This window comes from Crotalus tigris, unplaced genomic scaffold (genome assembly GCF_016545835.1).
Source record: "Crotalus tigris isolate CLP2741 ecotype Arizona unplaced genomic scaffold, ASM1654583v1 scf7180000023654.2194447, whole genome shotgun sequence".
Lineage (NCBI taxonomy): Eukaryota > Metazoa > Chordata > Lepidosauria > Squamata > Viperidae > Crotalus > Crotalus tigris.
The window spans coordinates 516,091-528,658 of NW_024100101.1; the positions used below are offsets into that span (position 1 = coordinate 516,091).

Below are 12,568 nucleotides of genomic sequence, written 5' to 3' on the forward strand. Positions count from 1 at the left end.
AGTCTTCCAACTTTTGCCATTTTTGTAGAAAAGGAAGGGTCTATCAGCCAGCCTACCCCCGATGCTCGCTGGATTGGCGGGCAGCTGCCGAGTCAACACTGTTCCCACTGCTCAGGACTCTAGGGTAAGCTTACACCTGTCTTCAGTCGATGTAAGGCAATCCCACCTTCGTCGCCAGTGTTAAGTCCTTCGCGAAATGGCAATGACACGAGAAGCAGTTGTAGTTCTCAGGAACTCTTTATTTCTGTTCAGCATACTGGTTACAAGACGCCGACAACGCCCAAATCTCCTTGCTCCTTTTATAGGCGATTCCCGGGCCAAACTGCAACATTTGGCGCACTTGCACTCGCGCATGCGCGCGAGTGCTGGTGACAGCCAGTCTGGTCCCAGGCAGCTTGCACCTGCCCAGGACCGTTGCAATGCCCTGAGCCTGCTCTCACAGGCTCAGGACATAACAGTTCAGGTTGCCCTTATATAAATAAGAATATGAAATCTACAACCAAAATAATTCAGTTACATATAGATGGCACACTTGGGGTTACAGAGGGTCTAAAGAACAAAAGAGTTGGCCTATCACCCTCAGGCCCAACTATTTACATAAACACCACAAAAGACATTACAGGTAGTCTTCAACTTACAATTGGTCATTTAACTGTTTGAAGCTATGACAGACTTCGCCAGGGGTCCTTACTGGCCTGCATTTATGGCCATTTAGTAACCTATGGCAGAGGTCTTCAAACTTGGCAACTTTAAGACTTGTGGATTTCAACTCCCAGAATTCCTTAGCCAGCCAGGGCTGGCTGAGGAATTGTGGAAGTTGAAGTCCATAAGTCTTAAAGTTGCTAAGTTTGAAGACCACTGACGTATGGTGTGCTGTCCCTCTCATTCACGCACATAACTGTGGTTAAGTAAGTTTATTAATATTCCCCAGCAATTCCCTTCTCCAAGATCCCAGAATGATCCCAATTAAATCCAGCCACAAGCAAATCAATGCTAGTCCACAGAACAATGGCCAATGAGTCCACAAGGCACTTGAAAGTTTCCCAATCAAAATAAATCCACCAGGCAAACCTAAATCCACAACACAAGAGAGTTCATGAGGCAAAAAAGTCCAGGATTTCCAAGGCATGATGTCAATCCAAAGCAAGGCAGGAATCATAATGACCGGAAAGCATACAGCTAGAAAACAAACATGTTATTCCCAGCATCGCCTCCATCTGTCTGCTGTGATAGTCAGTTTTCAGTGCAGCCCATCAAGAAGAGCGAGGCTTTCTCCTCGTGAGTAAGTTGACCTTCTCTACTCCTGCCTTTTCTCTGCACTATATGTTCCTGGATCAGGGTGTGGAAGGCAATTCCTCTTCTTCAACCCTGACCAGCTGCAGTTGCTTCAGCCAAATCATTCTCAGATGGCTGCTCAGAGCCATCAATCAACTCAATTCCTGACATGCCAGGATCTGGTTCATCCTCCCTCAAGCTGACATCTGAAAAGATATTTGGGGAAGCATCCGGGGGAGTGATCACATATGTTCATGTGACTACTTTTTATGGCACTTTTTGTCAAAAATTCACATTTATGTCTGATTTCCAGCAAAACTGGCCTGTAAGAAACAATAGGTTCACTTAATCATATTTGCTTTACAACTGCCACATTTGCTTAACAAAAAAGGTGGTAAAATTGAGTTGGTCACATGGGTGATACATTTTATGATCAACACCACTTAACAGGCATGTTGGACAGACTCCATTATGGTTATTGGTGAAGTATTACTTGTACTGCACAGTATAAAACTTGGACAACCATCACTCCCTGTTACCTGTAAGGTGTAGCGTTCTATCAGCTCCCGGTCCAACGGCCTTGCCACAAACACTTCTCCATAGGTGCTGTTGGTTGTACGAATTTCAAAAGCCCTGCCTATATTTCCCGATACTAGAGAAAAAACAACCTGCATAAAAATAATAATAAAAAATAAGGTGAAAGGGTTGAAGAAAGGAGGAAGTGAAGAGAATCAATCTATTCAATAGAAGGTAACAAAATGTATATTTATTTATACTGGGTTTTTTTTCTTTTATGGGATGGCAAGCCAAGTTCTCTCTTCAATGATGCTTCTAACCCTTAGACAAGAAGTTTTCTCCTGGATGTGTGTATGTACACAATTAAAAATAAAGACTGGTTTTGTAAAACAATATTGTATTGTTAAAAAAGAAAAACAATATTGAATACCTAAATGTAGAGGAAGTTAAATTAACTTTGGTAGTTGGACTAAGTGAATATAAAAAACTAGTGAAGCAAAACCAATTTGTAAATGATCTAAAGAGATAACAAGTGAGCTTGTGAATGCTCCCTTTGTCTCTGGAATAAATACCAGTAGATATTCTCTAATTCAAAATGAAGTGTATGAAAGCAGATGTTACCCATTAAGAATGAAACTCCCGGGTGTTCACAGCTACCTCAGGTAGCAAATTAAAGGAAAGAAATGTGCCACACCTTAAATGCAAAGTGCTTCCTGTTTAATATTGAAAGGAGTTCCTTTGGGTGCAATGAAATGGTGAAAAAAACTTCAACTGAGGTTTTCTTTGCAGCCTTTTCAAGCCCATTGTCCTACATCAGCTGTTAAGCAGCTTCTGGGCACCAGAGGAAATGGTTTTCGATGCTGTTTTTTCCTATGTTATTTCACAGCCACCTGGCTTACCCATCAGCTTAAGCGACATACAGCCTGGGCTACCTTAGTTTCTAAGACTAAAAAGTTACACAGAGCCAAAGGGAAGAAGAACACATGGTATTCTAATTCATGAGATGGGGCGTGACTCATTCAGTGCTGATTGCGGCTGAGCTCTAAAAATATTTAATGCTATTTTTGCCAGCAGCAACTTCTACATGGTATCCTCAAAAGAAGAACAGACCAACCAAGAAACAGGGTTGATGAAGACATCTATTAGGCCAGCAAAAAAGAAAGTTGTCATTTCAGCCTTATATATTTGAGGAGGGTGAGGATTAGCAGTCCAGGACAAAATTTATCCTCTTCTGGTGCCAATAATGTGAGGCCCATGGGAGCAAGTATATTTGTCTGTGACCATTTGCATTTCATGTGGTCTCAGGAAAAATCTCTGAATTGGCTGCAAATATTAAGTTCTTCTTTAAACTGCACTCTATATAAAGTTTATCAGAGCTGAAAAACCCAAGGTTATTGAATTCATGTAAAGTGCAATTTAAAGAAGAACTTTTTATTTTCAGCCAATTCTTCTCTCTTTTTACAGTAATTTTATTAAAATAATTCACAACAATGAAAACTAACACAAAGTAAAAAATAACAGAATAAAAAGAAAATGTACAGGAAAAAAGAGAAAAAAAGGAAATAAAAAAACCTAAAAATAAAGAAAAAAAGAAACATATATAAAAATGATTTTCCCGTTCATCACAAATATAAGAATTTTATAATTCATCGCATTCTAAAATACAACAAATAATTTATCCTTCTAGTATTTATCCTTTTCTTTAAAGGAACTCATAAAACCTCATCATTTCAGTCCTCATATTAGCAAAAATCTATTAAGGGTTACCAGAGATAACAACATACCATGTTTCCTTGAAAATAAGACAGGGCCTTATATTAATTTTTGCTCCAAAAGATGCATTAGGGTTTATTTTCCAGTTAGGTCTTATATTCAGAGAAATACGGTACTAAATACTTCCGTCTGGCTAATGATCTTAACTGGGGCTTAGTTTTGGGGTGGGTCTTATATTATAAGCATCCATGCTAGGGCTTATTTTCCAGTTGTGTCTAATTTTCGGGGAAACACAGTAGTATATCTAATTTAACCTTGATCAAATAAACCAACTTTATATTCTTTTGTTTTACTTCTTAATCTTTATCCCCTTCCGATAATCTTAATCTTTAGTTCCTTCAAGTACTGCCCTAGACCTTAATTTCTTTTTATTTTTTCTTTGTCCCAAATTATTTGAAGCTTTAACAAGCCTCTTTTGTAAATCCAATATAGGAAAACTATCCAGGTCATTCTCTTGTTTTATTTGTACATCCCTTTTAAATATAAAGACATTAGTTGGTTTCTTTTGTATGTCCAGTGTAAGACCTTTTTCCATGTCTTTCTTATAGTTTGTCATTTTTAAATCCACCTTCAAATTAGCCTCACTCATGTTAGGTAATACTTATTCCTCTCCCATGGTATCTTTTAAACAGAGTCTAGAGGCAGACATTCTTAAAATTAATTTCTGGGTCCATTGTTCAGAAAGATTTATTATGTCCAATGTTAAATATTTTGCTTCATTTTGTGTTAGTAAGTTGAGTTTAAATGTTCTTTTCCTTTAATTGTAATCTTTATTTCCTTCTATATTGCTTCTGATTCCTTCAAATGTCCAATGTTTGAAGTCTTATGTATTTTTTTGCAGAATTCAAAAACAAAACCTTTTCCAGTGGGAAGGATTCTTTACAATTAATTCCAAAATTATTTCAAATTTATCTGGACCATTAGTCGATTTGTAACTTTTTAAAATCAAAGTTTTAATTGCACTTTTGGTATCCAGAAAAAACATTCAGTCCTTAAACTTGTATTTAAAAAATCTTTTGTAAGGATTGATGGAAAGTCACCTAGTGCTGTAAATCCAAAAGTTTCTAATAGCTGAAAAATAGTTAACAAGTAACTTCCAAAATTGATTAGCAAAGGAAAGATCTGGTTTGCACATTCATGTATATGGAAATCGTTTGAGCCTGTACCTTGCATGTTCAATATATATTCATATAAACATACTTACACCACAGCACTAGAACGTACATACATGCAAAACATAGAATTATAATGAGCCTTGAAAAAAGTTGAATAAACAAACTATGACAAGCTACCTTTTGCTACCCAATTTATACTATAGATGTATATTTTGTAAGCCAGGAGTGACAATTATAAGGCAAAAGGGAGGTAAGACTAGATAATCTAGGATAAATTGGACTTTGTACTCTGAGCTGGCTGTAGCCAAGGAAATAAAGTATCTCTGTAGTACAATGGTAAGTCACTTTACATAAATTTGTGGTTTCCTTCAGTTATTTCTGTTCAGGAATCTTGTCTGTATCTACCTCAACAAGGCCACAAGTTCAGTCTGGAATGGGATATATGAAATAAAAATTTATTAGTTATAACAATCAGGAAAAGAAAACAGGATTATAAATAATCAAAGTCATACATTACTAATGCACTCTGCAGTTTTTCATAAGTAACCTTCAATTTGTTAATGCAGAAACTAAGCATCCTTTATTTCTAATCCTGACACATTAAGGAAGTGGGGGGGGGGAGGACAAACATCATATTTCAATACCCTCTGCTACAATTTAGGAATTGTATATTTTGAAATGATGTAGTCACAGTTACCTGTCCATTGTTTCCTGCATCAGGATCTCTGGCCAAAACCAGAGCAATCCGATGTCCTACAGGGCTATCCTCTGAGATGCTCACAGAAGAGTCTGAAGTAATGTCAAACTGTGGGCTGTTGTCATTCTCATCGAATATAGTGATGGTGACCTGCCAAGTGGAGGTGATTATGAATAATATTTTTAGTAGACAGGAGGCAAGCAAACATTACAGAGAAACAAATGATGGCAAGCTAACAACGGACTTTTCAAAGCCAGCTTCTGTATACCGCAGTAGAACTGAAGTTGTCCCTGAAATCTACAAACACGTCTCCTGAATCTGTAATTTCCACCATTCCTAAAAATCAAATTGTAACACTTCACTTTTTCATGTACTTTTACACAGCTGTCCTAGCAAAGTTATTATGCTTTTAGGATTGTTTGAAGGCATCATTTACATCAAAGGAGGGAGCACTTATTTGAAAGACCATTTTTTTTTAAGACTGAAAAATAGTAACCAAATCTAATATTTGTTTTACTTGGGAAACTCACTCTAGCTTTAGTAAGGTTTTATTTAAAGAGTGGGCAGAAGAGAAGGCTGGTTATTTGCAGGTAATGCTAATGTAAGGATCCCGCTAATAAGCACACAAATGGACAAACTTCCCATTTAATAGGGAGGGCCCATACCCTGCTTCACTGGTACCATCATATAAACTAATTGAGTTCAGTAATGCTTGGAAAATCAAATAAATAATGACTTCATCAACTTTCACAGCAACACAATATTTTTACTGTACAGTGTGAACCGTCTCTTAATAATTGCACTAAAGTGTTAGACTGTTAGGGATACATTGCAGCCACAGACATGAGTTAAGAATCAATCTAAGCTAATTTTTGGCTAGTAGTTAAGGAAATGCTGTCATGTCTAAAAATAATTGCACTTGTAAACACACACTACTCAAAAGAGGAGAACATGGGTTTATTTGTGAAACTTTATCTGGCTAAAGCAGGGGTTCTCAACCTTGGCAACTTTAAGACTTGTGGACTTCAACTCCCAGAATTCCTCAGCCAACAAAGCTGGCTGAGGAATTCTGGGAGTTGAAGTCCACAAGTCTTAAAGTTGCCAAGGTTGAGAACCCCTGGGCTAAAGGTTTCAAAGGTAGAATTATCCAAGATAGATGGTTTCTGAAGAAAAGTTCAGAATCCATTTCTCTTCCTTTCCCTGGATGTGGTTGTGACAAACCTTTTTCTCTCCTTGCTAAAAGTAGTATCTCAATACAAGCCATGCTCTAATATCTGTACATTTCAACTTTGGCAGTGATCTACTCTTCCAGGGGTAATTCAGTGTTTTGATGGTCCTCTATACACTCATTCATGCTTAGGGCTTCAGTATTAGGGGAACTCCTTCCCTCTAATTACAGGTAATCCTGACTTACGACCCACAATTGAGACAAAACTTTCCATTGTTAAGCAAGATAGTTGTGAAGTGAGTTTTGCTCCATTTTGCAATCTTTTTTGCCACCGTGGTTGTTAAGTGAATCTGACTTCTCCATTGGCTTTGCTTGTCAGAAGGTCACAAAACATGATCAAATGTCCCTGGGGACATTGCAACCATCATAAATAATGCCAAGTGTCTGATCACGTGACCATGAGGATGCTGCAATTATTATTCTAATTCTTTAGTTTTTATATATTGATATTTTTAATTATTTAAACTGGCCAGAATTGCTTGACAATTAGGTGACCTTAAAAATTGAATGAATGTGAAATTGGTATAAGCAGGAGTTTCTTGGAAGACACATAACATTTTAGGCAATCCATTGACCACTTTCAATTTTCAGTTTCTTTCTAGGAATAGCCCAAGATCAACATTTCTCAACCTTGGCAGCTTTACAATGTGTAGATTTTAATTCATATTCCCCAGTCAGCATGCTATAAAAACATTATAATAAATATTCCTACCTTCTATTGGATGGAAGCACAAAAATGGACACAGAGAAGAAAAGAAATAAAGAGGGATTAGATTTCTGCCCCTTAAATAGGAAACATAAATTCAAAGCTTTGGGGAAAAAATTATTATGGGCCAGAGACATAAATTCAATGAACAATGTAAAAAAAAAAGTTAAGTCTTTGTTGTTGCTTTATCAATCTCTCCTTAATCATCTAATAGGTGTGGTCTTCTTGGTCATTTATTCATACATTTCTTACTCAAATTTCACTTAGCATTCTCCATGTATTAGAGATAATGAACTTTGTTTCTCTGGTATTATCTATCCAAAATGGGAAACTGCTCTTCATTTGGGCCTTAGGATACATCTTCCCATTGTACCATTCATGCATATTGTATATGCCCTCCCCATCTCCATATCAGCATTTGTGCTTAGCGGGTAGCACATGTCACATTTTGAGTCAAAAGTAGTACAAAAGGAGAAAAAGGAAAACAAGTGTGATGTGAAAACGGAAATTGCCCAGCTTGTGTTTTTTATGCAGAAGAGAGGACTCTAAGATAATTTTAGTCCATGATTGTGTGGTTTCTTAAATGGGAAGGAAAAAGTCAGTTTGAGTTCTAAAAATTATGTGAATAAGGCATCTATAGGAAAGAATAAAATATGTGAGCAAAAACCTCCTGGAACATTATCTGGATAATACACAAACTGCTTTTAAAATGTTTTAAATGTAGAATAATTTCATAAAAATCACATATCTTGATGTTCAGAAAAAATGATCTAAATGAATCTAACTAAATCCAGTATAAAATGTGGATGATTAAGAAAGTAAATCAATCAGTACTTTACAGAAAACAATTCAACTTAATTATCCTTCTGTTCACTAGAATCTTAAAGAAGTACTAACATGATTAATGATTTGAATTTTCAATTATGTTTCAGTGTCAGCATAGAGCGGTATATTAGCTATACAATCCAAACATCTATCACAGGGGTGTCAAACTGCTGGCCCTCAGGCTGGATGCATCATGCCGAAACTGCGCCCACCCCAGCTCTGGCAATGGGAAAAAAGTCACAATACGTCATGACACGTCAGGTGACGTGGCAAGTTTGACACCCCTCATCTATCATAACAGAGTGTGACTCTAAAGACATTTGGTGTCTTCGGAAACACAGCCACAAAGAATCTTGCTACTGTGTGTAAGAGCTTTAAAATGGAAAGAAAAAAGAAATGAAAAATTCCAGCCATCTTGCATATATTAAGACACATTTCCCCAAAACAATCTTCAAAGTTTTTACTCTATTCCCATCTCCAAAACAAACCAGAAACCTTCCATTTCTGGAGGATAAATAACCTCAAAACAGTAGGCTGAAATTTTAGCTAAGCATAAGGAAAACAAAAACACAACCTTGGAAAGAATAGTCAGTTCCACATCTTCTCATATTACAAAGACAAAGGAACACAACAAAATCAGCTCACCACTGTCGAGTCAAGTTTGGGGCTTCCGTCATCCGCCACAACAGTTAAGGTGTAAACGTCTCCTTTCTCTCGATCCACTTGTCCTCTGACAGTAATCACACCCTGCCAGAAAGAAATAAAAACATACAGGTCACGGATATACAATGTCAGGTTATGCCCACAGATAAAAAAATTCCCCAGTAAATTACTTACAGTGATTCCATTTATTTTGAACAAAGACAAAGCTTGAGGATTAGTATTTGGGTCAAACTTGTATGTGATCTGGTTAAGATTATCGATAGATTGGGCCTGGACTCGTAGCACTTCAGATCCCAAGGGGATATTCTCTGTGATGGTTGCTTCATACGTGATGTTCGAGAACTGCACAGCCTCATCTAATTCGTTAAGGAGACTGACATAAATACTGCAGAATCCTTGGTTTTGGGGTGGGGCTTGATCTGTGGCAGAAACATTCATTAGGTAGCTCGTTTTTGTCTCGTAGTCCAGGTAGTCAATTGTGGTAATGAGGCCGGTGCTCTCATCAATTTCAAACTTGCCCTCAGATCCTGAGATGATTTTGTAATTCACTAGACCTCCATTTCCTAGAGAGAGAGAGAGGAAAAAGAATGATTAGGAGATATGTGGTTGGTCGCAATATAAGCAGTGGTAGGATTCAGGCAGTTCGCATCACTTCGGCAGAACTGGTAGCTAATTTTTTGTTGCCCAGGCCCAGAATAGACTTCCGGAAACGGCATCCACAAAGAGAACTGGTTGTTCACATATTTGAATCCCACCACTGAATGTAAGCCATGGCTCAATTGTACAGGATCCCGAAGGAATGTTTGAAAACCCTGGTGAAGATGCTCCAATTCTATTCAAAATTCCTCCATAGTTCCAAAACTTTTTAGTTTTCTATAACAATGGATTGTCGCCACATGATTTGTTACATTATTCCTGCAATCTGTCAATCATTACCAGTCTTTCTTTTGTACCTGCCTACCAAACTAATATATTCTGATGAAACCAATGGTTTGAGATGATCAGGATTGCTACACTCACAGTTTAGGGTACAACTCTAGTATTTCTGACTGACTTCCATCCCTGGATGGATTCTCAGTTGCCTGCTGTTGCAGCTGCTGGAGGAAGACTGAGATTTTCAAAGGCTCACATAGTATGTTCTAACCTAGGGGTCTGCAACCTTGACAACTTTAAGACTTCTGGACTTCAGCTATGCTGGCTGAGGGATTCTGGGAGCTGAAGTCCACAAGTCTTAAAGTTGTAAAGGTTGCAGACTCCTTAGCGGAGAGCTCAAATCTTTTTACTCAAATTCTCTTAAAGGTCTTCTGACTTATATTGATGCTATTGTTCACTCTATGTATTTGTTGGAAGTCCCAGCCTTCCACTTGCATTAATTCCCTGATCATATGTTTGCATTAAAAAAAAGGATAAGGCGAGAAATAATGGATGGAAACTAATCAAGGACAGAAGCAACCTAGAACTAAAGAGATAATTCCTAAACAAGTAACCAATGGAACGGCTTGCCTTCAGAAGTTGTGGATGCTCCATCACTGGAGGCTTTCAAGAAGAGATTGAACAACCATTTGTCTGAAATGATCTCCTGCTTGAGTAGGGGGTTGGACTAGAAGACCTCCAAGGTCCCTTCCAACTCTATTATTCTATATGTTCTATGATATTAACCCCAAAAAGGAAGCATCGCTGTATCACTGCTGTGATTTTAATTGTCAGCAAATATGTTCCACTAGGGTTCCAGATACACTTTCTGCACTTGCTTCCTTTTGTGTTGTTTTCTTCTGCCCCCTCCCCACATTATGTGGCCATTCCCCTTCTCCTGTTCCAAATTTCAAATCCCATAGTAGATTTGTACATATTAATCCTACATAATCCACCCCCAAAAGCCTATGTTCAATTCCAAGCAACTCTACTATGGGATTTGGAATTTGGAATAGGAGAAGGGGAATGGCCACATCATGTAAAAAAAAAGAAAAAAAAAGAATTCAATTTCTACCATTCCATCCTGTTTTTTTTAAATAATTCTATTTGTTAAAAAGATGAAATCCAAAGGGAAGAAGTACATAGGGTTAGTGCAGTGAAGAGGAAAATCCACTCTAATTATATTATTTATTTATATTTTTATCCTGATTTTATTATTTTACAGATACAGTGGTTAAAATGTACTAAATATAAGCAACAACATGCACTCCTGATTAACAGGAAGAAAGATTGAATTGAAATTAACATTTCAATTAACATTTATTTCTTTAAGGCAACCCATTGGGGAATCTATTATTGCTTTTGTCTCAGAAAAAAAAGAGAGAGACTCTAATTTTATGCAATTGGAACAGACGGTTAAGGACTCATTTTAACTGTATGCCAAAGTCCCCATGGATTAATTATACTGAGCATTTACACAACCAAGTTGAAATTGGGACTTTCACATTCAAAATAATTTGACTACTCTTTCAAATGTACTAACCAGGCTATATTGGAAATCAGGAAAGAAAGTTGAGATGTTATTGGCTGTCACTTGAAACAGCAGAAAAAAACCCCCCAAAATTAAATGTGGAATTCAGATTAATGATGGACAATTTTTTACAGAATCTATTAATCTACTTTCGTGACATTCACTTACACTCAGGGCTTTTTTTCTCATAGGATGCCCAGAACGGAGTTCCGGCACCTTTTTTGGATGGAACCTTGTAGGGTAGGCAAGGCGGGTTGTATGACGTGTGTGAGTTCCGGCACCATTTTTCTTTTTTTTTTTAGAACAAAAGCACTGCTTACACCAATTGGAGTTTTATAGCTTTGTTTCCCTTGGGAAGACGGGTTTAAGTGCAGATCTAAAATATGATCTCATGCAGGTCTTGGTGATGCTTGAGAAAGCCAAAAGCCAAAATGCAAGTCTCCAATCTCGTACAATGAAGTTGTTGGAGTAAAGCCCATGTTATTCTAATAGTGGCTATTGTGGTAGGGCTTTTACATTTTACCGTTTTATGAATATCCCTTCCACCTTGCATTTCAGAGTAAGCTCAGTGGCAGGTTCTGCTTACCATGACTTTGTAAGGAAAGGGTAACCCAATTCCATTCTCTTTGCTGGGTTAGATAATTGACATGATATTGCATATTATGCTGTGCTGCCCTCTGTATCAAGTCGAATATTCTGAATTCATAACTCATTTACTAATCAGCCATTGACTTGGCCAGAATAGACAAACATTTTCTTCTTGTTGTAGTTCAGCCTTTACAATTTCTAGGAGGATTGCCAAATTTTGGGCTGTAAATTTTAATTGCTATAAGAAGACTCTGGGTTTAACAGTGGCAATGCTTATTTATTGATTTACTCTGGACTAAACATAATTCTTTATGCATCTTATTAATTGTTTGTCTCTCGTTGTATTAATTTATTTTGGTTTTATGTGATTTTTTAATTATTATTTTGGTATTTGACCATAAATAAATTAACTGTATTGCTAATTAGCACCTTTGGCTGATGTTCACTACCCCAATTATTGCAAAGAATAGGAGCTGGTATGCTAGTGTGCCCCTTTAATTAATTCTCTTTAAGATAAGTACTGAAGCATAGAGACTCATTAAATTGGCACACCTACTCTACATGTAAGCATTCAGATACAACATTTCAATTAACAGTTAAGTACAAGATGGTGATCTAAAGTTATTTTTGCCAATTTATGTCATGGTTATTGTTGTGTCTTGAGCCTGTAAATGCAGGCTCGTGACATTGCAAAGGCCCAGGGCTTGCAAAACTGCCCAGGACCAGACTGAGTGGTGCC

At 37.2% G+C, this 12,568-nt stretch overlaps 1 protein-coding gene across 10 annotated transcripts in view; it reads right to left on the reverse strand.

Annotated features, from left to right (window-relative positions):
* CDH23 (cadherin related 23) overlaps window positions 1–12,568 on the reverse strand; it is a 641,486-nt gene that overhangs the window by 117,438 nt on the left and 511,480 nt on the right. For 9 of the 10 annotated variants that reach the window (XR_005553851.1, XR_005553852.1, XM_039320528.1 and 6 more), the window contains 5 exons: window positions 8,973–9,361; window positions 8,781–8,882; window positions 7,317–7,319; window positions 5,377–5,526; window positions 1,815–1,943 (listed from right to left, as the gene is read on the reverse strand). Coding sequence is in view for 8 of the 10 variants with exons in the window: in XM_039320528.1 (XP_039176462.1) it covers window positions 1,815–1,943; window positions 5,377–5,526; window positions 7,317–7,319; window positions 8,781–8,882; window positions 8,973–9,361 (773 nt within the window). In the remaining 2 variants the exon portion in view is untranslated. The remainder of the gene's footprint in view (window positions 1–1,814; window positions 1,944–5,376; window positions 5,527–7,316; window positions 7,320–8,780; window positions 8,883–8,972; window positions 9,362–12,568) is intronic. The other variant, XM_039320524.1, reaches the window with a different exon arrangement.